The sequence below is a fragment of the Macaca mulatta genome, chromosome 3 (genome assembly GCF_049350105.2).
Source record: "Macaca mulatta isolate MMU2019108-1 chromosome 3, T2T-MMU8v2.0, whole genome shotgun sequence".
Classification (NCBI taxonomy): domain Eukaryota; kingdom Metazoa; phylum Chordata; class Mammalia; order Primates; family Cercopithecidae; genus Macaca; species Macaca mulatta.
In genome coordinates this window covers 137,068,216-137,095,337 of record NC_133408.1, presented here as the reverse complement: position 1 = coordinate 137,095,337, position 27,122 = coordinate 137,068,216, and the positions used below count along the sequence as shown (strand labels likewise).

General features: G+C 34.7%; 1 protein-coding gene across 6 annotated transcripts in view; it reads right to left on the bottom strand.

The window, feature by feature from the left end:
* The window catches only part of CACNA2D1 (calcium voltage-gated channel auxiliary subunit alpha2delta 1), a 503,656-nt gene that overhangs the window by 402,375 nt on the left and 74,159 nt on the right, over nt 1-27,122 (bottom strand). For all 6 annotated transcript variants that reach the window (XM_015134178.3, XM_015134179.3, XM_015134181.3 and 3 more), the window contains exon 2: nt 10,019-10,100. In XM_015134178.3, the coding sequence (XP_014989664.1) occupies nt 10,019-10,100 (82 nt within the window). The remainder of the gene's footprint in view (nt 1-10,018; nt 10,101-27,122) is intronic.

Below are 27,122 nucleotides of genomic sequence, written 5' to 3'. Positions count from 1 at the left end.
TCCCCAAATTAATACTTTTATAATTTCTTATGCCTGTCTTTACTGCAATCTCTGAACATAAATTATGAAGATTTCATGGACACTTATCACTTCCCCAATCAATACCCTTGTGATTTCCTATGCCTGTCTTTACTTTACTCTCTTAATCCCATCATCTTCATAAGCCGAGGAGGATGTATGTTGCCTCAGGACCCTGTGATGACTGCGTTAACTGCACAAATTGTTTGTAGAGCATGTGTGTTTGAAACCTGGGCACTTTGAAAAAAGAACAGGATAACAGCAATGTTCAGGCAACAAGGGAGATGACAGTTTGGATTCTGACTGCTAGTGAGCCGGACAGAACAGAGCCATATTTCTCTTCTTTCAAAGGCAAATAGGAGAAATATCGCTGAATTCTTTTTCTCAGCAAGGAACATCTCTGAGAAAGAGAATGCGCCCTGAGGGTAGGCCTATAAATGGCCCCTTGGGGGCAGCTGTCTTTTACAGTCAAAGCCTAAGCCCCAGTCTCCCGTAGCGCTCCCAGGCTTATTAGGATGAGGAAATTCCCACCTAATACATTTTGGTCAGACAGGTTGTCTGCTCTCAAACCCCGTCTCCTGATAAGATGTTATCAATGACAATGCATGCCCGAAACTTCATTAGCAACTTTCATTTCACCCCATCCTGTGGTCCTGTGATCTTGCCCTGCCTCCACTTGCTTTGTGATATTTTATTACCTTGAGAAGTATGTGATCTCTGTGACCCACACCCTATTCATACACTCCCTCCCCTTTTGAAAATTGTTAATAAAAACTTGCTGGTTTTACGGTTCGGGGAGCATCACGGAACCTGCCGACGTGTGATGTCTCCCCTGGACACCCGGCTTTAAAATTTCTCTCTTTTGTACTCTTTCTCTTTATTTCTCAAACCAGCCAAGATGCTTAGGGAAATAGAAAAGAACCCACGTTAACTATCAGGGGCGGGTTCTCTCGATAATAATGAGTTAGCTGTGAAGAGTTCCCAGCAGAGTCAACAATGATAGCTTCTGAGCCTGCCTTGCCTCTGAACTGCCCTTCCTTGGAACAAACTATTTTCTAAATAACTTGAGTTCTTGCTGAAAGCCAGGTTCCTCCTGAGTTTGCTTAAATTAGCTAGTTTTTTTTTTTTTTTTTTTTTTTTTAAATAGGATCTCACTATGTTATCCAGGCTGTTCTTGAACTCTTGGGCTCAAGCAATCCTCCTTTCTCAGCCTCCCAAAGCGCTGGAATTACAGGCTTGAGCCACAGCACCCTGCCTATTATTTTTTAAATGAGTAGGTCAACAATATACTTCCTGAGTGATTCACTGTTCCTAATAATGAAAAATTCTAACAGAACTGCATGTCTGAAGTTGTGATTAACAGTATTTATTATTAGTTTGCATTTTCATTTCATTTATCATTAGATTCTGATAAATATGAAAGATGAGCTCCATTGTGAGCAACATACAATTTCCATTAGGCATCAGCATATAATGAAATTAGTTCAAGTATACCCATTGTTACCTTCACAATTGTGTGAGGTTCTAAGAAGAAAGATGACAGAAAAGCTAAAAATATCAAAATGAACAAACATTGTATAAAACTGTACACAAACTGGATAAATAAATATCATCCTACCTCAAAATAATGAGAATTGGGATTAAAAGAAAGTGTTACATTATATTTCCCACCATCATTCTAATTCCACTATCTATTGGATAACAGGAGTAAATTCAATATCTTCAATACTAATGAAGGCAAGAAAAGTGATTCATTGTCACCTCTGCTGCTTCAGATACCCACAAAATCAATTTCACTTAATTTTAGTTGAATTTTGCAACGTGGGATGGTTTGTCTGTGGGTTATACTTTTTTTTTTTCCTTTATTAAGTATTCCTTGGGCTTTTGAACTACTTGTTCCTTAGCAACTAAGAATGTCTTCTCTTTAAAGGGTGTATTAACACAAAAGAATGATATAATGTACTTTCTTGATCACTTTCAAGGATCAAAGTTCCCTTAACTAAACAAATACTAATGCAATATTTTTATATATCGTAAGTATCTTTTTTCTTTATTTATCATAAGTCTCCTCATCATCTAAGCTGGTCATCACATAGAAATGTTGAGAAATGTGAAGATTCCTTCATCTAAGGTAAAGAGTAACTAGTGACTGGAGATCTGAATTGATGTTAGAATATACTTTTAACGACAACAAAGACAATACCAACAAAACCTCCTTTTCTCCTATGAAAATTAGCTGAGTTTTAACAAAATGAATTTTGTCATAAAAATTATGTAATCATTTCTAATTAGTCTCTGATATCTTCAACCTCTTCCTTCCCTTTGATTAAAATAATAAATGATGTCATCTCCTAAATAAAAGTCAGGATTTTAAAATGTCTTACTCTTTAGCATATTGTCAATTGTGTTTAGGGCTGCTGTGTAAATAACTAATGCAAATAACAACTGCTAAAATATATTAATTCATCTTAGTGTGTGTGCATTTATGAAACTATAGGTAATCATTTTACAAGATGCATGATATTGTATTAATGTCATTTTTAAAAATCACATTTGATTCCCAGGATCTTCACTCTAAGCAAATTATGGCCTTTTTTTCTTTTCCCTATAACCTAGCTTTTTGAATTGGGACACTACCTTTGAAATTTTTTATGACTTGATATTTCTATTGTGCTACTTTTAAGCACATGTGAACATCAAACATATATAATTTATATAACCGTCATATTTATTGTGTATTTTCTATTCCCCTTCACCAGAAGGTAAATTTCAGGAAGACAAAGATTTTTGTCTGTTTTGTTCACTGGTGCATAACCAGTGCATAGCACAGTGCCTGGCACGATCACTAATGAGTGCATGAATTAGTGAATGGATACTGATTCTGTATCAGGCTTTGCTGGGAATGTAACTTCCCTGTATTTTTATAATTTATAAAACAACTTCTTCCCTGTATTTAAAAATCAACATTTATTTTAAGCCTAAAAAAATGACCAAGCTACTACGCAGTTACATAATAGACTACAAATACAACACTGATACAATAATTAAATTCCAACAATAGAATAAATACACAAAATAAGGTAGTGATCAGTGTGAGGAAGAATATGAGTGTTCCAATGAAGAGACATAGAAATGTATGCTGTCAGAATTCCCAGAAATTAAGATCACATAGGCTGCAACAGTCACATAAATGAAACTATAGCCATGTTTTGGAGGAAAAGTGATTCAGTAAGGGATGAAAGAGATCAGAATGTGTGTAATACAAGGAGTTATGGGAAAATAGAGTGAAAGGCAAATTGAGACATAATTATGAAGGATGATAAAAGGATATTGGTTTATATCTTATTCTCTAGTCTACCCAACCTATTTTAGACTAGTAAACCACCAAGCTCAGAACTTCTAGTGGCTATCACAGCAATCAGTGCACAGGAAGAATCTGAATTATAAATTTGTTCACTATAAACACAATCCGAATATATATATATACACACACATGCAATTATATACATACCACATACATATACGCACACATATAAATACATCATTTGCTCATATCCTCAAATTTATAGTGCATACTTTTCCAATGATAACTGTATCAAACTAGCATTCTAATACCCAACTCACGAGTCTCCCTAGCCACTCTATTCTTTCTATTTGCTGTGATACAGCTTCTTAGCTAGGACTATAACATTTCAAATGGAGCATCATCTTTAGAAGGATATTTCGGAAGAACGAAGTCACAATTGGTGAGCGTTCTCCAGCACACACTGCTACTTGCCCTAGCTCCTATTAACAAGAACATGATGGTGACATTTCCAAGCAATATATTAAAGATGGAAGAAAGAAAAGAACAAGTGACAATTGCAAACAGGCCACTTAATTTTCTCCATATTATACATAGGAATGGGTGATTATATTTAACCAGAAATGCAGGTTGTCCCTTGAACAGAAAAACTAAACTATAACAAAGATGAAAGAATCTTTCAGTTTTTAGGATAAAGGTGTTTGATACAAAAAGTAAATTTTAAGTTCATGTTTAAGAATACCTAGATTCAAAACAAGGAAAATATTAACATACATAAATAACAGAAACTCTCTACCTGTTTTGTTGTTGTTATTTCTTAATTCCAGAGGTAATTAATTAACCTAGCCTCTCTTTTTCCATATCTGAAGCTATATATAAATTGTAATTTGAGTATATACTTTGCCAGAAAATTCATATGCAATTAAAAGTGAAAAAGATCATACTAAATTCATTAAAACTAAATTTAAAAATAATTAACCATAGGCTGAGTGAGCTGCCTGTTTAATGTCTCTAACCCCAAACGACCTAAATTCATTTCACTGCCAGTAAAACAATTTTTCAAAGCAGTCCGGTTTTAATTTGCCCATAACTGTCATACCTTATTAACAAATGGCTTTTCTAAAGCAAAACTGATACCTACCAATGCTGACATACAATTTTACAAATTTATATTCATTTAAAGAATTTCATACACTCAGATTCTTCAGTTCTTCTTGAGCAGTTTTTCAACCTTAGTACAATTGACATTTTACAGATAATTATCTGTTGTGAAGGGATGTCTCATGCATTGTAGGATGTTTAAAAGCCTCATTGGCCTTTTTACCAAGACTATGCAAGTAGCAACCACCCCATGCCCCCAGTTATGATAATCACAAGTATTTCCATACCATCCCATGCCCTGAGTTATGATAATGACAATATTTCCAAAGATTGCCAAATATATGCCAAGGCACAAAACAGCCCCTGGCTGAGAACCACTGCACTAAATATATATTTAGAGAAATAATAAATAATAACATATCCCTCAAATAGTAGCATAACTTCAGAATGTTAATTAATGGCTGGATGAGAATGGTAAGGTTAAAAAAAAAAGTTTTAATATCTTTTGAGAAAATATTGAAAGTCACCCTAAAATTAGAAATCCCCTGAGTTTATTCTTTGTCTTTGAAAATTAATGTAATTAACCACTGTTCAAACAAAAATAGCTTCTTACTTAAAAATCTCCAGTGCAGCAGGGAGGCGGGGGCAGGATGATGGTGAAAGTAATCCATACTCTCTGCACTCTTTGTAGTGCTATATTCTGCAGTCAAAATAGATTTCTTTCTACTTATGACAAAAAGAGCAAATTCAGAGTATAAGATAATTTTAAATTGCCTACATCATTATGGTGCTGATTTAGTTATAGCACTTAATTGTTGAGGGAAGTAAGGCAACTCTGAATAAAAGCAAAACATATGGAATTAATAATAAATAGTATATATTTGTTTATTGAAAGTGAGAAAGCACATAACTTATTTAAAATTTTATATTGCCTTTTACCCTCAAAACAATTGGGTAAAGGGAATTCTAATATCTGATATTCTAATACAGCTTTTTTCAGCACTCCCCGACTTGAAGATTTCCAATCCTCCTTGTTGCCTGCACATCTTGCTGATTCCCTAGTCAGGATCACCAATGATTAATTGTGTTCTGTTTTTGAGTATCTCCCTTTGTAAATATATTAAACCCTCTGCCACCTAGAAAAAGAATATTCTATTTACAGGAGATGACATGACCACAATGTCAAAGAATAAGCATTAGTTTGAATTACTAATGAAAAGAAATTATTCACTCAGAATGCTTATGTAAATACTATCTTAATTGAGAGTGCTGAATGCTCAATATTTATACACATTTCATATTTACATCTTTGAGTAGCATATTGAAATGTAAAGGTATTGGTTTTGAAATTTTCACTTAATAAATCATTAACAATGAATCAAAAGCCAGGAAGTTCTATGGCAATGCCACTGCAGAATAAGCCTACCTTCAAAATTAAGCTTCCAGGAAAAATTTAATCAACACATTACTCTAAATATATTTGCAGATGCTATCCTAAAATTTGAGAAAGTCAGACAGTTTACCTTTAAGAAGAAAGCTTCATAACAACAATGTCACATGCACCATTTAAAATGGCAATGGTAAACATTTCATTAACTTTAAAACACTGTTCTCAGGAATATTAAGACTATTTAATTTTTTAAAAGGTTATATATTCATAAATATGTGATGATCAGCCTTGCCATTTGTCAGTGCAGTAGCTAATGGAGTATGTGTGTGTGTGTGTTTAGAAATAATAAAATATATTTCAAAATATTCTATAATCCAGACTATTAAAAATACATATGTATTTTTCTAAATTTGGGGATTGTTCTCCTATTTTTCTGTCTATAATATTTTAAATGTGTAAATACAGCTTCTATCTCTGTTAATATAGCTTTAATACATTTTTATATATTCAGATAATAATACATACAAGTGAAGACTGCTCTTGTCCTCCACTATTGGTTCTGTCCCCTTCCATTGTGACAGAATTTTAGTGGGGCACATGGCTGCTCAGAAAAAGCCTCCACTTCTTTGACACATTTTGAGTTAGATGTGACTAAATTCTAACCACTGGAATGTGAGCAAAACGTCTTACTCTTAAATGACTGGATATCTTCTCTCTAAATCTCTTTCCCTTTACAGGACAACTGGGAAATAAAAAGCAACTGGAAGAATAATTTTGTATCCAGGCATGGAAGCCACACGCTAAGGATGGCAGAGTCACCCTGCCAGCCCTCGACAGCTTACCTCTCAACTGCTATGTGACAGTAAAATACATGTTTAGCCTGTATGTTTGTCATACTGGTCCAGCCTGTACCCCAACTTAAACAACACCACCAAGTAATATGACAAATGAATGACATTTGTTGAGCTCTCATTATATGTCAATAAATAATTTATATGGATTGTATCATTAATCCCAACAACTCCATGAGATTAAATATCTTGGCCAGATCCTAAAGCTGGCAATTGGCAGAACCAAGGTAAAATAGCCTTAGGGATTTTTCAGAGGGATATGCTATAATACTCCATTTGAAATATTAAGTGTTTTCTTCAGTTAGAAGACCATGAAGAAAAAAAATCAGTGAAAATTTACTTTCTGTATCATTCTTAGCAATTATCTCAATGGATATACAAACAAACCATTTCTGTGGTATCAACAGAAATGGGAGGTTTTAAATTATGAATGTATATTATATGTTAAAATTTCCTTCCACTCTTTTCTTTTTGGAAAAAAAAATCAAATGGAAACATCATGAGTAGGTAATTGTTGCTGGCGGAGCTTTGGTTTCTTATAATTTATATCTTTTATAAAAAGAGCATTAGCATAATCAGATATACTGACCTTGTTTACGTAGGGAATCTGCTTATTTTTTCAAGGTACAAATAAGGACAAAAAATGCTATTAACATATGTTCTAAAGCATACAAGAAGGTGTTTCAAATTTCAGAGTTGCATCCTATTTAATAGTTGTGTAACCTAAAACAAAATTTTAACCTTCTCTCAATTATTTTACCCACCTTGTGGATAAGCATATACAACTGATGGACATATGTATTCTCCAAATGGTTCAGTAATGGAATAATCTAATAAAAGACATCTTAAAAGTCTAATGCATCACGGACAATAGTCCTAAGCAACCCTATTCACTCGTGATCTTTAACAGAAGACAGGCAGGTAACCTGGGAAAAATCTCACATTTGTAAAGTTGAAGCACTGAATGTATTCAATAATATTAGCAACTTTCTGTGGGCTACTATTTTAGGATACAATAAAGCAATTTTCACAAAATTGCAAAACTATATTACTATTTTATTTTTGAGACAGGATCTCACTCTGAAGCCCAGGCTGGAGTGCAGTGGCACAATCACAAAAAATATATTACTTTAGCCATGGTACCTGTGTTGGTTCTTGGCCTTCATGTAAAAAGCTAATTGTACCCTGTGAAGTCAGTAAAAAATGAATGTAATTTGTAATTTGAAGAACCTTCATTTCTACAATATTAAATTTCAACCTGGAGCCCTGCTAAACTCCTGTGTTTATTCAACTTCTGGCCCTCACCATGTATCCAACACCCCCAATCTCAGCTCAAAGTTCACTCTAAACTCTGACATTCTTCCTCAAAAGGAATGAGGCAATATGGAATCATTTGTCTGTGTAAGATGATACTCTTTGTGTGCCCTAGTACTTAAATTCTTTTTCCAATAATGAATTCTGCTCTAACACTCTTCCCACCACCCCAGTTATCTAACATATTATTCATTAATTTGGAATTTTTCTGTCACCGTAAAGAGGTATGTATCCCATAAACAGAAAACTAGAGAGATTTTCTTTCATCTTTTCCATTCTATTTTGTTATGTTAATTCAGACAGAGTCATTGATTCATTCATCAATAGCTATACTCTTCTTAGTAATCTATTCTTCATAAAGCATAATAGAAACCAGTTAGACTTCTTTTTGGTTAATGAGTCATTGCAAAAAAGCAGATTCAGAAAGAAAAGTTTCACATATTAACACCAAAAGGAACAATGAGGCCAGCCAAGCAAGTTGTTTTTTGAGGCTGGGGAAGCACTCACAGAGTAAGGGAGATGCTCCCAAGAGCAGCTTATTTTTAATCTCCACCTGTTGATAAAAACAGTCATGTAATTTCTCACCAGAACCTGTAATTTCTTTTTTTTTTCTTACTATGATTAAATAAAATATTTGCTCTCAATCTAAATAGTGTCCAAATGAAAATTAACAAAGAAGATTTGGTGGTGCTTCCAAATAAACTCCATGACTTTCGCAGAGGCTCACTTACTACCTACACACTTTCATATTCTAATTTAGTTTCCCACAGTGAATCACTACAGATCCCAAGCATCGGCACACAATAACTTTCAAGTTTCTTTGCACCATCAGTAATTGAGATTTGTTTTTATCAACAGAGTGTCAGTTCTCTGAGGAGAGGAATACTGTTTCTTTATTTATCTTTGGCAGCCCGCACAGTGTCTGGGACATATTACCTGCTCAACATAATACACTGACTAGAATTAAATCTGATCATTGTTATTCGCAGGGAACACCTTTCATTTCCAAACATATTCCCCTTATCTCACAGACACTTAGGTTTGTTCAACACACTCTATAGTTGTTTTATAAAGAGATTCTGGTATAATTTTTTGAAGTATATATGTATGTGGTTTCCTTAAGAATTTCTATTAATACATGAAGTAACCACACATTCCATTTTCTCATACATACTTGCATGATAAATAGTCATATATTATACATCAAGCTGCTTTTATACCACTTTATCTCATTGACTCATCACATTTTTGGAAAATAAAAGGCCTCATTTCATCACTAACAATACAAGATGAGAATACTTTCAAATGTATTATTTACATTGAAATGAAAGTAGTGAGGCCCTTAAAAAGTGACATTTAATTTTTAATAAATCTTACAGAACCTATACATGTAAATGCTCTTACCCATGGAAAATAATCTAGTTAAGATGCCATACAAATATTTATATATTGCTGTCACTCAAACATCGTTTTAGAGTGACTTTCATAGCCAATTCATAAGTCACAAGAAAAATCATCTTTTATAGAGTCTCCTTATCTTGCACCAAAACCGTTATTACTGATCTCAATGACTAACTCTAATCTCTAGACATGCCTGTAAACACTTTTCAAATAATTTTTACCCTCAAAGAATAAAGATGTGTTTTCACTGAGGATATTCAAAAGAATCCATCACAGGAGTTCAAGTCACCACTGTATGAGGGATTATTAAATATATTCTGAAGAATGGAAACATTATAATAGTAAGTACATGACTTCCCTACTTAAATTTATGGAGAGTATACATGACACGCAGACTCATTTAAGTGAGACCTACGTATCAACTGCAAAGTGTGCTGAGAAAGTTTCCTTAGTTTTTAAGGATGGCATTTCTTGTTCACAGTAACTAGCAGTACCAAAGGTGTCTCTCAGAATTTCACCACCAGACCCACATGAGAAATCACATCCCATTTGTAATATAGAGATATAGTTTCCTAGAAGATAGAACTGCATTTGAATTAATGAAAAGATTAAGAAATCTCTTTGGTGGATTTTACTCACATCAACAAGCTGATTGACTCCACTTGCTGTTTTTGCCAGTGTGACAAGGTCTTCTTGCATCTTATCCACCCATGATTTGATACTGCAGAAATCAGAAAAGATTATATTCTATCAGATCTCTGGCAAATAAAAGTCACACGCTGATATTTTATATCCATGCTACAGATAATTCATTAAAATGCCCTTAAATTATTCTCCCTCCTAGCACCAACTATGTCCACCCTTCCACTCCAGCTTTAAATTGCAAAAGCACTGAATCTTTAGTGTGCAGGCTTTCAGGATGCTGAAATGCCTCCAAATCAAAAGAGAAAAATGACATTGATGTCTTGTCCAATGAGAGTAAACAATTTGCTTATTTTGTATTAAAATTCCATTAAATAGCTATTAAACATTCTAAACTACAAACTTTATCTTTTAGCTTCCAAGTCTTCTGAATATAATAGTAACATTATACTAAATGCAGACCATTTGTAAAATGCAAGAAAAATTCCACCAGCCAGGTAGAACATTCAACAATTTGATGCATTCCCTTCTAGTCTTTTAAAATTCCTTCACATAGTTGAAAGCATGTTATATAAAATTCATGTATCTTTTAGCTTTGTATCATACAATATGTACTTTCCCATGGCATTACAAACATTTTGTAAACATTTTATTTTTAATGGCCACTTAATATTCCATTATCATGGCCACTTAATATTCCATTATCTCTATATTCCATAATATACTTGACCATCCTCCTTTTTAAAGGGAAATTTAAGAAATCATCAGCTTTTAACCACTACATACTACACTACCACAAATATCTTAGAGCATGAAGCTTAAGAATATTTTACTTCCAGTCTGGGCATTGTGGCTCACGCCTGTAATCCTAGCATTTTGGGAGGCTGAGGCAGGTGGATCACGAGGTCAGGAGATCGAGACCATCCTGGCTAACACGGTGAAACCTTGTCTCTACTAAAAATACAAAAAATTAGACAGGCGTGGTGGCCGGCGCCTGTAGTCCCAACTACTCGGGAGGCTGAGGCAGGAGAATGGCATGAACCCCAGAGGTGGAGCTTGCAGTGAGCCCAGATCACGCCACTGCTCTCCAGCCTGGGCAACAGAGCGAGACCCGTCTCAAAAAAAAAAAAAAAAAAAAAAAAAAAGAATATTTCCTTAGCGAGGCTCTTAGATTTGGAATTACTAGATCCAATTAGATTTGGAATTACTGGATCCAAGTAATTACTGGAATTACTAGATCCAAATTTTAAAGCAGTAGTTTTAATCATTACAATTATGATTGAAGGATTTAAGTTCAAATCTTTTTCAGGTATACAATGTACATCTTAGATGACCATTATGCAATGACATCTTAAAATATGAGCTATGGATGTCAGGATATTTTAGAAGACCCTAAATCCATGTTCTATATCACTTTTTCCTGGTATTAGAGATATTGCCAAATAGAACCACAAAATCTTCCCTATTCATATTAAAATCACTTAATTTGTATTCCTCCATATATTTCACTTATTCTTCCTCAGGTTGTAGACCTAAAGTGTGTATTCCTTTTTGCCAAGGCAAGTATAAAGAAACATTAGTAAGCTAGTAAGAATGTTAGATGATTTATATTTGAATTTGAACTTTTCTCTACATATCTATGTATAATTTCAGTCATGGAGATGTAACTGTGTATGTCTTCTCTTCCTTAGGGAAGAAATCCAGTAGTATAAATATAATTTTTTAAATATAAATATAAGTAGTATAAATATATTTTTTCAGATAAATTTAAATATAACAAAATAAAAATGGAATAAAAGTATGACGTGGAAAAGAGATTTAAATGACATGGAAGAGAGCATTTCAAGAATGATGAGCAGAGAAGAGGAAGAAAAAAATGGAAAGTCAGTTATAGAAAAGGATGAAATGCCTTAGAGGAAAACACAGAGGCTTCACTGACATATGAAACAAACTAGTTACTAAATGAAATACATTACAACTAGGAATACTTTAGCACATATGAAAATAAGGAAGAATACTTATTAAATCACACTGTATGAACAGGATAGAAAAAGGTAAATGAATATCAAGAAACAAAAAACAAAAGAGAGTAAGGATAAAATAGAGAAAAATTGTTAGAATAATATTTTAACTAGTGCTACTTATTCGCTGGTGCCTATATTTGAAAAATATTTTAAGTAAATACTCTTAGTAAATACAGCTGTGTCCCATTTTTATATTAAATACAAAAAATTACAGTAGGATACAGGTAGGAGCAAAAAACATTGATACAATAATTTCCTAATTTAGATGAGACTATCTCATTTCTCTAAGCAGGTGCTGAACAAGTACTAGAACCTAGAGAAAATGAGTCATCTCTTCTCAAATATAATTTGCAACACTGACAAATAGTAAGACAAGTTATACATCCCTTTAGCTCGAAACTGAGAGGCAAAGAATATATATGTAAGGAAGTGAATGTAACTCATCCCTGAATTCTGATTTATACTAAACTGATGTAAAATATGCATTCTAACTTGTCACAAGTGCACTGTCACTACCAATGTTCATTGAGGTGAACCTGCTTTGGCTGAAAAGCAATTCAGAACCCATCCAGTCTTCCCTACCCCACTGACAAGCTGTTAGGAACACTTTATAGGAGCAAGGATTATTTTTTATAAATATGAGGTGTTAACCTGGTTTTCTGAAATGCTTAGGCACTCAGGCTTTCAACCTGGAATTAAAAGGTTATAAAAAATAGAAAATAAGGAAAGGCCCCATTAATCATGAAAGTAAAAAAATTACTCAAGTGAAAACACTCATATGAGCAAAAAATTTTTATCAGTCTTTCTATTTCTTGGTAAATTGTCACGCACAAATATGTAATCACTAAGCACTATTTTATTAAATTTATACAGAAGACACTATAAAATTTGGGGGAAATTACAGAGGATACAGCTTTTTCATGTAATAAGCAACTAACATAGCACTCCACTAGGAAGAATTCATTGTTGTTCTTTGTCAATCCATTCAACAAGTACTAGTAACTGCTGGAAAAGATACTAAAAGATGGAGATGCAGGCTGCGTTTAAAACTGGGTCTGGGAGGGAGAGAGAAAACAACAAGAAGAACATGGTAGGAAATGTTTGAGGAAGCACAAGAGAGTCAATGCTTAGTAAGTAGTGGTATGAGGAGGTTGATAGAAGAGGCTTTCTGGAGTAGTAGCTACTTGAAGTCATATTTGAAAGACAAGTGGAACTTGTCAAAATTGAGCAGAGTGGGAAGTAACAACGAAGGCGGAGAGAATGTAAAACATGACATGTTCAGTAACTTCAAGAGATTCAAATGATTGAGTCCAAGCTTGGTTCAGCAAAAGGTATGGAATGAGGGCAGGAGAGATAGGGAAGAGTGATGGGTCAGGCCAAGGGTCTTAAATACGATTCTGAAACATTTAGATTATATTCTCAAAATAATGGAGAGATACTAGAAAATGAGAAGTCAGAGAGTAAAAAGATCACGTAAATGTATATAAACATGATTAAATTATTTCCCTGACACTGAGTGGATGGTAGTTTACAGGGAGAACAGAAATCACAAACAGAAAGTCTAGTTAAGAGGTAAGAAATGAGATGGACTCAGACTAATTTAGTGGTGGTGGAAGGGATAAAGGAAAAAGAAGGGGAGGCCAAGTAGAAGCAACTAACGCAACAGAAATTCTGAAGGATGGACAATAAGACTTCATGCACTGTTGGGTATAGAAAGTGAATGACAGGAAGAAAGTGGGATGATTCAGGGAGTTTCTCAGGTAGAGGATGATGGGAAATTGTGGCATAGAAAGTAAGTATAGGAGAAATAACAGTTTAAAGGGACATTGACAGGTTCATTTTTATTGGTTCAATTAGAGGTGTTTTGGGGAGACTCAAGTATAAACATACACTAGGCAATTGAATGGCATGGGTTTAGAGCTCTTGAAAGAGAAATCTCCATAGAAATTAAGATCAATGTATAACTCCCGAAGTAGAGTGAAGAGCAAAAGGAAGGAAATAAACAGTAGTTACAAATCTGGAAAGGTACATTTAAAAAACAAACAGAGGAACCTGAGTAGTATAGAAAAAGGAATCCAAGAACAATGGTATCGCAAGAGCCAAAGCAGAGAGAAGTTTCCAAACAGAAGAAAGAAGTATACAGTCATCAAATAAGGTGAAAAATTTATCCCACCTTATCTTTGAGGAGAATGAAACATGGAGAATGAGGAATCAGTGTTCTTTTTGGTTTTTAATAGAATAGAAGTGAGCCTATTTCTATGCAAAAAGAGAAAGGCAAGTAGAGAAGGAAATATCAAAGATTCAGGAGAGAACATGTAATTTATTGACAATGATGGGGTACAGGAAATGCCACCCCCAAACAGGGCACCTTGGTGTTTAAGAAAACAGCAAAAGCAAGGAGGTCTTTCTGACCTTCTCCCACGAGGCAGACAATAAAGCCTAGGAAGGTCACTGTCTGACCTCCCTCCCTTCTCCCCTGAAGACTCTCATGTGGCGAGTGTCCTGCCCTATACCCAAAGGGAAGGAACATCACACAGAGACTCCAAGAAGTACTGAATAAACAAGTCTTGCTAAGTTTCCCTAGTTTATTAGTAGATCATACCCTTTCATCTTCTAATCATACTTCTGCAGTACTGTCCATAAAAACATACAGTTTTCCATAGGTTTGGGGGTCATTTTCTGAAGGTTCCTGTGTCACATAAAACTTAATTCATATGCTTTTCTCTTGCTATTTGTCTTTTATGTTATAGGAGATCTCAGCTGTGAATCTTGCAATAGGTAAGAAATCCTTTCTCCCCTACAACTGTCCTTTAAAAGGTTCCAGATATTTTTTCTAGTTTCCAATGTGAGAATGTGGAAGTGAGGGATGAATTAAGAAATAAGTAGAACCAAAGAGAAATCTAATCCATGGGTAGAAGACAGGATACTTCTTCTCTGGAAAATGGAAAGAGAATGTAGATTTGGGGTAAATTGAAATAACTGGAATAACGAGAAAAGTTGAGATAGTTTTACCTACTGCTCTTTATTTTCTTTGTAATGAAGGAGGACCAGTCATCTGTTAAGGGACAAGAAGTAGGTATTAAGGTAGATAGTTGAAAAGAAAAATTGGAGGCTTAAAAAGAATAGCTGGAGAGTATTTAAGGACTTGGCATTATACTGGAGGTCATCAGTTTCCACTGGTATTAATCAGTATGGCTGTGTGAAATTCTTACTAGTATAGTCTGAGGACAGCAAGTTCGGGGGAAAAAGGCATTCAGATGAATGTGGGGCAGATACCAGCAGGTGAGAAAGAAAGACAAGGAAAGGCAGTTGACGGTCCTGACAATTTCAAGATCTCCACACATTCTAAATTAACAAGGACTACTAAAATATTCACTAAAATGTTTTTAATATTTGCATAAACAACGCTTATCTCCTTAACCCTTTTTCTATGCAACCAAGAATTTTATCATAATACTTATAAGAAACTGTGAAAATACCAAATTACCAGATTTCAAATTTTTATTTTTTGCATTTTTTGCGTGATAACTTATGAATATACTGCAGAGACTAAATGAGGAGGGCTGAGTATACACACCACACTTTAAATCACCTGATACAAGCATTTTTAAAAGAACAAAATCTTAAAATTATTGTGAAATCAAATTGCTCTAAGAAAGTTTAATAGTTTGAAAATCTTTCTCTTAGATAAAAATATATGCAATCTTTGGCTAGCTCAAGAAAGTGCATGGCAACTCATGTATATCTGGTTGTACAGGTATAATAGACCTTGACTAATAGGTACATTGTTTCCATGAGAAAATACATGGAATTTTTCAAATATGCAATGGCAAGAACACACTTAACACTGCTTGTTAGAAATGTATATTCCCTGGCTTCAAGTCTCCAATAGTAACAGAGGTTTCAGTGTTATAAAGGCAGGACTTGAACATGATAGCTAGTCAGAAGAGTAAGAACAATGGATGGTACTTGTGAAAGAAAACAAGGAGAAGCTACAGAGTTTCCCTATGCAGTCAAGGTACATTTGCAACAGAACTATTTCTTATCCTTTTCCTACCCAATGTTCACCACTGCTCCACTGCCCTCTTGAAACCCATGTTCCTATGGCTCCTATGACCCTATTCCCTAGTCTCTCCTTTTATATTATTATCATCTGACTCCTTTACATTTTCCCAAAGCCAAATTGGTCATTTCTCAGCATCTGTCTTTGATTTTATGTGCCATTCTGCTTCCTTACTTCTTTTTATTTCTACTTCTTCAAAATCTCCATATATAATATCTAAATCTGAGCTCCAGTTCTACCTTAACTACCATTTGATCATTTCATCTAGATGTCCCACCATTCCTTTCAAATATGTACAATATTGAACTCAATAGCTTTCCTCCCCATACTATAAACCCTCTATGTCCCTTCTCCTTGTTGGAAAATCATCTCCCCAGTCATCAGACTCCATACCATCAATTTCTTCATCTTATCCCTCCTCCAGTCCTTTGTTTAATAATAGTATCTCAGCATTTTTCCAACACAGAGCTAATAGCTAAATGCCTTGAGACCTTATTTTATACTATCTCTATGCTAAAGTGTTTAATATGCATTCTCTCATTTAGTCATCATAAAAATTATTCATCTTTCACTGATGAGAAAAATTAAGAGATGAAGAAAATTTAGAAAAGATAAGCTACACAGCCTGCTAGCTTTTTATTTTCAAAGACCTTTTAATCCAACCAACCTCACACATTTCCATGCATGCTGACTGTCCTTTTCCATATTCTGCCTTTGCTCTTTATATAACCTCTACCTGGAATGAATCTCCCACTTACGTCGTGAATGGATAAATCACACTAATATTCCAATATCACCTTTCACAAATTCCCAAAGTAAAATATTCTTGTCTCTCCACGCAACTTCAAAAGTCCTTTAATTGTGCTGTGCACTTATTTCCTTATACTTTCATAATTAGATGAATATACATTTATTCTCATTTATCAATGCATTTCCAAAGTTTTTATGACAGTGCTTTGAATATAGTAGACACATAAGTATTTATTGAATAGAAAAGTAAATTGAAATGAAATGCAATTGCACTACCATTTTTTTAAATAGGTATCTTTATTTAACGCCTTAATGCATATCTTCTCTCCATAATCCACATCAGAAGAAAAATGAACTGCTGGACCGATGCATCTGTAAACAGCATCCACTTTTAAATAAGTAGCAGATTATCAAAATGCAGACTTAATACTCTAAAGAAATTATTAAATCTCTAGAGTGTATGCCTTAAAATTCCAAATATTTTGTGTGTATTAATTGTCATAGAAAAAAAAGTCTTATAATCCTTCTCTGTCCCTACAATAACTCATTACAGAGTTGACTAGCAGTACAAGGTTTCCAAATGTTAGGCGTTCACAAATTCAATAAAATTTGAAGCAGCCACCAAAATATCTCTTAAAATTGACGCAAATCTTTTACTGAATAATTGAAAAAATCTTTTATATCCTCTACTTCACTTTATTGTACAGAAACAGCCCAAATTCTAAAAGCAAACATACAAAATATGCAGATTTTCATTAAGTTTGAGATAAAAAAAACTTGCCATTCAATTAATATTGTTCCTTTTGAGGTGGATTTGTCTGTAATGTGGCTTTCAAAAGAGTAGTGCAGTGCATTCAGAAAACTCTTTAGTTTCAAAATGAAAAAAATACGGTAATCCATTTCATTTTGTGTGCATGTGCAAAACAACAAATTCAGAAAAACACAAATTACACTTTGTGTAATCTACTGTAAAAGTATAACAGTTGAGTATAAAGTGTCAAGTCTGCATAGTTATCTATTTAATTGTTTTAAATCCTAAGCTAAAGACAGAATTTGCCTGGTTGGAGCAATGCAGCCAGAATGATAGCTAAGAATTGTTATAATAGGCCCTATCCAAGATTAACTGTCTTTCCTTCCTATATTTGATGTGCCTAAGTCCTCTGGAAAAAAAAGAATAATGTGTGTAAACCTACTCCTATTTGTAAGGAGAGAATATCGAAACAGACCTTTTTTTCATGCGCTTCCCAATTTATTCCACTAGCAATTATCACAGAGACAAAGAGGGAATGGGAACTATACCATAGAGAAAATGGAAAGGAAGAGGGCTTGTTACAGTAAGGGATTTATAGGAGGGGTAGTGGGAAAGTGAGATGTCTGTACCACTTGGAGCCTTATCCTAAGGCAATTCTCTGCTTTTTGCCACTATTTTTAAGAAATCGTTTATTTTTAACCTAAGCAAATAAGAGACATAGTTATGCCCTGTGGAGCTGGGAAAAAATTTAAATATCAAAAGATCTAACAAACTGGCCACTTCAGTTGTGTGGATGCATAAATAGCTTATCATAAATCTGAAGTAATAAGATCATATATTTCAAAAGTCTAGTGTTCCACTTGCTATAAATACTCTACCAATGCCAAACTGTTCCTATTTTTGTTATATAATAAACCACCCACAGTGTTCCTGTAGTTGGGTAAAAATAACATAAGTAAGCCAAAGATTTAGATAACCTAGACATGAAATTTTGCTAAATATGCATTTCTTATAACATGGATAAGTGTACAATTAATTTTTTTGGGGGGTATAAAGGGAGTGCTTATTATCTACATTAAATCATAGGATTGTTTGTGAGATGGGTGTTATGCCAGGAATGTTAGTTAGTTCCTGAAATTATTCTCAATTTAAACCATTTTCAATAACACTGCTGCTCTGTTTTTAGAAAGCTGTTTCAACTTGTGAAATGCTTTAGTATTCCATTTTTGACTAGAGTAATCCTGTAAGAAATGCAGAAAAGGATGTGCTCATGCTAATCAGTGGAAAGGTAAAGTATTTGAGAGTAGGAGAAAAGGCTATCACTAAACTCTGATTCCTAAGCTGTTCATGTTTCTCTGCCTTCATTTTCTGATTTTTTTTTTCCTGCTCGTGTGTGTGTGCGCGCATGTGTCATGTGTAGTTAATCCACATTACAAATTTCATACTCATAGCTCTCAAAGGCCCTGAGATCTACTGTTGTTCATAAGGTCTTCTTTTCACGAGATCTAAATTTATTTTCATGAGATCTTCTTTTCCACTATCTTGGATTGATTTTTGTTTTATCCAAGTATTTTTTTTCATCTTTTCTTTATTTTCTTCCTCAGCTGCAGCGATTTGCTTCCAGCTTCCAAGACAACAAATAAAAATTATACTTTGGGGTTGATAGTAACGTAGTTCCATGGGTTAGCTGGGGGGAGGGTTCTCATATATGAGATTTGTTCCCTGAAGCCTTGAGGGCTTTGTTTTTTATCCTTCCACATCACAATTAGTTGCAACCTCTAGCATAGTCCCGGGTAGCCTGATGCCAGCTGAGGTGTCCCACATGGCCACACAATCTGCTGCTGGTGTTTCTAAGAACCAAATGAGCTAAAATTCTAATTGCTCATTACAAAATCTCCATTCATTTTATTGAAGATTTTTCTCTTTATTGTTTATCTGTGATTTTTCTCAGCCATTGAAAATTGTTCACAAAATTTACTTTAGCCTATTTCAAGCATGTATTTAATTATTATTTAATTACCATGACATTACTTAATGTCATGGTAAAAATTTCCTTATTTTCTTTACTTCTAGGAATTTTTAGCTGAGCATTCATAATATTTCCAATACTATAAAAACCTCAAATGCTTATTACGTTTGGATTCTAACCTAAATGGCGAATCCACTTCCCCATATAGGTAAGTATCTCCAGTCCAGCCTGTTGAATGGTTTTACAAATATGTCAGTTTTGTCATGCTCTTTAAATATGTTTTCTACTAAACTGAAATCACCTCTCTAATCATCTTCAGCTCCCAAAAATCACCCAAGTCTGGGCTTCAGGTTCCTCCTTTGGCCAATTCAAGTCCTCAAACTCTCATATTTTTTTCTTTTCTCTAAGTATCTAAAATATGTACAGCCCGTCCTACAAAATGTTACACATCTAGACATACTGTTTTATATTAGCGTTATTTCCCCAACAATATTTAATTTCCTTGAATGGATGGGCCATAGCTTATCGTGTTCTGAGACTATCTAGCACAGTTCTGAGCATACAGAGGTACTTAAGAAACAACAGGTAATATCTATTGAGCACCTATATGTCAGCAACTGTTCTAAACATATTATGTGAACATACTCTTTAATTCTCACAAAAATCTATTGAGGTAGATACTGTTATTAGTCCTACTTTACAGATGAGGAAACTGAGGCATAGAGAGGTTAAGTTACTTACCAAAGGACACAAAATTAGTAAGTGGCAGAGCAGTTTGCCCTGAGAAGTCAATAACGCATAATTCCATTAATAAATGCTAACTGATGCCATGGTCTGATTCATGGTTTGGTTTTCATTGTTAAACCACCAGATAGCAGCCCTCAACTCTCCTCTCATCAGAACTTGGAGATACCTCCTGTTTTCTAGTTTACAGACTGTCATAGCCCTAGGTTCAAAGTCTGTTTCACTGATAGAAAGAGAGAAAATAACATTTGCAGAAGTCTTTCTTTACATGGCAAGAAAAAAGGCTGTTATAGTTAGAAAATAAAGATTTAAAAACAAGAATATCTAAGTATGTTCTTCCTTAAGACATCTCAGTGGAAATACGTACATATTAATAATTATTCCTTCAATGCTATAATTTTTCCTCACCTTAAATTTTTAAGTTTTCATCAGTATTTTCAAATTAAACAAGCACCATTTACTTTGCTTACAACCAGAAGTTGTACTACTTTCATTAACATAACATGACATCCTCAGTGTTATGCATTAGGTCCACAGCAATTGATTCTGATATTATTTATAACATGCACACAAGACTTCACATACAGTAGCAGGTTAGGTGTAGAGGCAGCCGTGATATGTTTATAAACATAAAATATTCTAAAAGCAACATTAAGTCCTTCAATATGCATAGAAAATATGACTATGTCAGCTGGCCTTCCTTGTTTTTATGATGTAGGTTCAGATATACAAACAAATATATGAATATAAAACCAGGACCCAAATTGACTCATGTGGCACTTCTTTTAAATATAGCCTATAGTGTAATCTGCTGACAGCTGTTCTAAGACAGAGCTTATTTAACAATCAAAAAGCTGTCAATGCAAATATATTAACTTGCAAATTAGAAAGACAATAACTCTCTGAAAACCATCAGAAAAGAATATTGCCAGGTTATTCCATCTTCAACATTTTTTTTTAACATTAAGTAAACGATTCTAGAGAAACAGAAATGAAGCCTTTGAATATGAGATGGTAAACATCTTTCTAGCTCAGAAAATATATTGCAACTTTAATTGCTTTCAACCTTTTTGTCCTCACAGAACATGGTTCTCTCTGACCCTCTTTGCCTGAGCAGCATATACACTGCCCTTATGTTCCCCTCTGCTGGCCTGAGCACAGTGAACATTCTAAACAGAAGATTGTTTCTTAGATAGGAATTAGAGACAGCTCCCTTTCCTAACCTGCTCAATCTAAATGAAAAACAGTTTTGTTTTTCCCCATTAATGCAGTAAAAATAACAATGAGAATTGTGTTTAAAAATAATGTTTATCAAATGGCAAAAAAGTTATAATTTTTAGCACTATCCAATAACCCCTTTCAAAAACTGTGAACCATTAGTGCAAAGTTTATGTAAATGTCCAAGTAATACAGAAAAACAAATCATTTTTAATTTCTTGGTCATGCTTTCAACTATTTTTCAATTTGAATTGTTCAGTGTTTCAAATTATGTAACATTTGCTAATGTTTAAAAAACAATATTATATAATTATGATCTTTTATGTATTATATGTTGAAAAGCAGGTCAAAATCTAGGCAATTAAATTTTTTTAAATATTAAAATATTAGGGAGAAAAAGCACTTTGTATAACTAAATCCAATAGAAGCTTGCATATACTCTCAGTAAATTAAAAACACGCTTTAAGACATGATTAATGTATGTACAGTTATTGGAGAAGGTTTTTTAAACATTATTTTTCTATTTAAATATTTAATATCATATAATTTGTTAATACTAACAAAAGAAAAAAAACACAGTGTTAGCTCTATTTTCTCTTATGGGGAAGCAAATGTCAAGATGGTTACTGGAATTTAAATTATTAACACAAAATGTGAAATAAACACTTTAAAACACAATAGTTGATCTCATAAAATGCCTCATTTGTGTTGATGTTTATATCTTTCATATTTCAAATAATTATTCTGTAATTAGAAGCAAAGACTTGAAAACTGAATCATATTCAATCATCTTAGATACAGGTGGGAGGCATTTAACAAGCCCCGGTGAAAAGAGAATGGTATTTTAGCTTGAGGTCCCTGCTGTAGATGGCACGCCCATGTAACTCATCATCTTTATGAAATATGAAAGAATCATGAAGCAGCCAGTAACATGAATTAAACATCAACATTCCAAATGAATTGTTGCAGTCTCCTAATTCTTTTTTCATTATTAGTCATTCTGTCACTGTTCCTAGTGCTCCATTTAGAGCACATCCCAATGTGGATTTCAACAAGCAGTTTTAAAATGGACCACCCTGTATTGTAACGTTAAAGTCTAAAGATTTCTGAGGCTAGATCTGTGAATCATATGTGACTCAGCAGCCTCCCACAGGCCTGAAAACCCTTATATTCTCTCTCAAAATGTTCCTTCTGTAGAAGAGAGGCTGAATGGACTCCTTTATCACTATTCAGGAAATACAAAAGGACTTGAGCACATGCAATCCATTAGAATTCACACTACCTGTTTTAGGTCACCTGCAGTAACAGAGGAAAAAAGGCCCTTCAGTGCATCTCCTGCTGTCTGCAGAACTGTCTTTTCAACTACCCTACATGTATTTTCCCAAAGCTCTGGTTTATCCTCTCATGTCTCTTGATCATATCAGGGAAATACTGACCTCATAGGCATTTATATCACCTTTGGACATCTTGTAAGTGAACCTTGACCTAAGATTATTTCTCTAGTTAATGCAAGTAATAAATATTTTCAAATACTTCTAGAAACTGCAGAAGAAAACATCATGGCCTTCTAGTCCAGTTCTTAATAAATGGAAGCCTCCTTTATACATTACACATGAAAAATTATCATGGTAATTCTCCCAAATACTTCCTGAAATGGGCATTCATTACCCTACTGAAAACCTTTCTATTTAGGTGCAAAACTGTCAGAAAGTTCCGCTAGGTGCAGAATAAATGATGGTATAATTGTCTTATGAATTGGCAGGCAATCCCCTAAAATAAGACCTACTCTTTACATATACTTCTACATTGCTTAATTTTTCAATGATTATTATCACTTTGAAATGTGTAAGTTACAAAAATTTCAGAAAAGAAATTAAGTGTCCTCAGGCATCCGATTTCTAATGCCTACCAAAAGAACACATAAAATAGTCATTTTTATAATGTATGCAGCTGACTTAGTTATATGTGGTCATCTGACTACCATAGTTTTATTTGTTTGTCTTTTTTTTTTTTTTTTTTTTTTTGAGATGGAGTCTCACTCTGTCGCCCAGGCTGGAGCGCAGTGGTGCTATCTCAGCTCACTGCAAGCTCCGCCTCCTGGCTTCACGCCATTCACCTGCCTCCACCTCCCAAGTAGCTGGGACTACAGGCACCCGCCACCACATGCGGCTAATTTTTCTGTGTTTTTTAGTAGAGAGGGGGCTTCTCCATGTTAGCCAAGATGGTCTCGATCTCCTGACCTCATGATCCACCCGCCTCCACCTCCCAAAATGCTGAGATTACAGGCATGAGCAACCACGCCCGGCCTGTTTGTCTTTATCCTTAGATTTAATCAGAATGAAAGGAATGAACAAAAGTACATGTGTATAAAGGGCAAGGTGAGACTTTTTATCTTGATCCTATTAAAAGAAAAGCAAATCAGCAATTAAGGGCAAAATAAGTAGTAATGATTAATAAACATCTTACCTAAGTTTTGGATAAATACTTTGTGACCAGGTGGTGGTCAGGCAGCCCTAGACATACTAAGTTCTTGGACCTAGGCTTGGAGTTTATGGATGGACTGGGTCTGATTATCCAGCCAGGTTCTTCAGACTATAGATCTAAGGAGGATCAATAGCCAGCGTCTAAGGACAAAGCTGAAGCCAAGAACCAAACAAGCAACCCAAAGGAATAATGATTCAAAAAGGTTGGGCAAAGACAGGGCTCGGGGGCTCACGCCTGTAATCCCAGCACTTTGGGAGGCCGAAGTGGACAAATTGCTTGAGGTCAGGAGTTCAAGATCAGCCTAGCCAACATGGCAAAACCCTCTCTACGAAGAAAAAAAAAAAAAAAAAAAGAATAGCTGGGCATGGTAGCTCATACCAGCTACTCAGGAGGCTGAGATACAAGAATCGCTTGAACCCAGGAGACAGAGGCTGCAGTGAGCAGAGATCACGTCATTGCACTCCAGCCTGGGTGACATAGACCTGTGTCAAAAAAAAAAAAAAAAAAGAGTTTGGCAGAAAGATTGCAGGGCTCTGGCTAGGGGACTGCAACTGGAGACAAGAACATAGCAAATGTCAAAGATAGAGCAAATCAATTCAGAACTGTGGATCTAGCTCAAGAAGTTCACAATATGATTAAGGACCTACATATAGAGTCTTGCATTGTTGTCCACCTGTGGATATAAAGGTAAAAGCCCTGACTGGTTAAGAGAAATGGTCAAAAAGTTTTGTTTAAAGACCTCCACTCTGTATATAGTTTCTTGCTCTGGGATACCAAACTGCACCATGCTAAATGCCACTAAAATGAGAAATTAATTTTGTTTTTCTTATTTCTGTAATAAAACTGCTATCTAAAAAGTGCATAATATACTTCTTTTATGGTAATGCCAGGGCTTAAATTAGAATCTTATTCTTGACCCTCCCAATCAGATTCTTCCTGCTAGATTTTTCAAAAAGCACATGGAAATCACCTTGGATAAATTCAAGCATAGTGTATATACTGTCCATCTAAAGAAAACATCTTTGTCAGGATTGTGGGAAAAGGTTTCTAATTGCCATCCAAGCTGGTCTTGTTCCCTATGTTCAGTTTTCTGATGGGACAGAAGGGAAAGTTTATGGAATGAATGGATGAATGGGCAGACAATAGGATTAATGCAAGAGACTCTGTTGTGTTCATCACAATGTCTTTCCTCTTCAGTAGAGACGTTCAGGGAGGGCATAAAGCTAGTAAACCCAGGGGAAATAACACATTCCTGATTGACCAATTCTCTCTCAATTTATAACACAGCCACCTGGCACTAGATAAGAATAAAACAGGGAAAATAAAACAAGGAATTGAAAGAGATCCAGAGAACCCAAAGGAAAATAGATTGAGAGAAGGAATAAGGGACAAGGACATCTGGAAGTTGGGAGAAGTGGGGAAGACAGTAGAAAAAGGACACTAGAAAGGAATGCACATTTTAGAAAAAGAATGTGGGGTTTCCCTTAAAAAATGAAAATTTACTTTTGCACATTAAAAACAATTGGCCTTCCACCAAAAACTGTAAACAATGCACTATCTAATGCACTACTGTTCAAATATTCATTGCAACTTTTGAGGTATACAATTTTCAGTCCTCTAGACTAAAATGACCTAACCTTTAACACATATATGATGAAACATATGATTACTGTGGTTTATTTTGCATGGAAGTGTAAAAACAATTCTCTTATAAGACTATTTTTATTCAGAAGAAAGTATTTTTGTTTACATTCAATTTATTCTCAGGAAAGTAATGTTCATTGATTTTCATTGCTCAAGAATACATCCTTTCAGTGTAAGGGATTCAAATAACATTGATTTTTGTGGTGTAGACCAATGACAGATCAATGAATGAATGATGTTTGTTTATAGCAGTCATTGGGTTAGCTATATACAGAGAAATGAAGTTCATAACTGTGCATCTCTACATTTTTAGCTATGCTTTTATTTGAGTCTTTCTATGAAAGACACAATATTGTTTCATTTTTTTAAATACTGAAGAGCTAGCTATATGTACTTCTAAACATTAGGTAGTCATCTTTCGCATTTTCTGAAGTGTTATAGGTGGCTAACTGGAGAGGTTTGAAGACAGCCTGAGTTTATATTGTACAATTTGCATGACCCTCCTAGTTATTTTCTCCTGAACACAGTTAGATGACAGACAAGAATATTGGGTACTCAAGCTACTACTGGGATGAGGTCTTCATTGTTCTCTATCATTCTGACAGGGGGCCTCTTTACTCCCTACACTCTTAGCCAGTGAATGGGGAAACGTTAGCACTGAGAGCCTCAAAAGGGAAAAGGAACCAAATGGCAAATAATACCAAAGCCAACTCTCCTCCTAGAACACTCGTTGCTACAACACAGACATATAGGACCATATACTCACTTTCACTTTGGGGAACAGAAAGAAATTTTGATCTTGAACTTGTGTTGTCTGTAGTATTTGACACCGTCATTGAAAAGCAGTTCCTTTTATTCTAATATAATGTCAACTTTTGTTGTAGATTTGCGGGGTATATATGCAGGTTTGTTATATGGGTATATTGTGTAATGCTGAAGTCTAGGGTACAAATGATCCCATCACCCAGGTAGTGAACATAATACCCAATAGGTTGTTTTCCAGTCCTTGACCCCCTCTCTCTATCCCAAGTCTAGTAATCTCTTTGTTTATTATTTCAATCTTTATAACCATGTGCACCCAATGTTCAGCTCCCACTTATATAAATGAGAGCATGTGGTATTTGGACTCCTGTTCCTGCATTAATTCTCTTAGGATAATGGCCTCCAGTTGCATCCATGTTGCTGCAAAAGACAATACGTCGTTCTTTTATATGACTGTGAAGTATTTCATGGCAGGTGCGTACCACATTTCTCTATCTAATCCACTGTTGATGGGCACCTAGGTTGATTCCATGTCTTTGCTATTGGGAATAGCACCACAATCACTTCAATGAACATGAGTGTATTTGTCTCTTTGGCAGAATGATTTATTTTCCTTTGGGTATATATCCAGTAATGGGATAGATGGGTTGAATGGTAGTTCTGTTTTAAGTTCTTTGAGAAATCTCCAAACT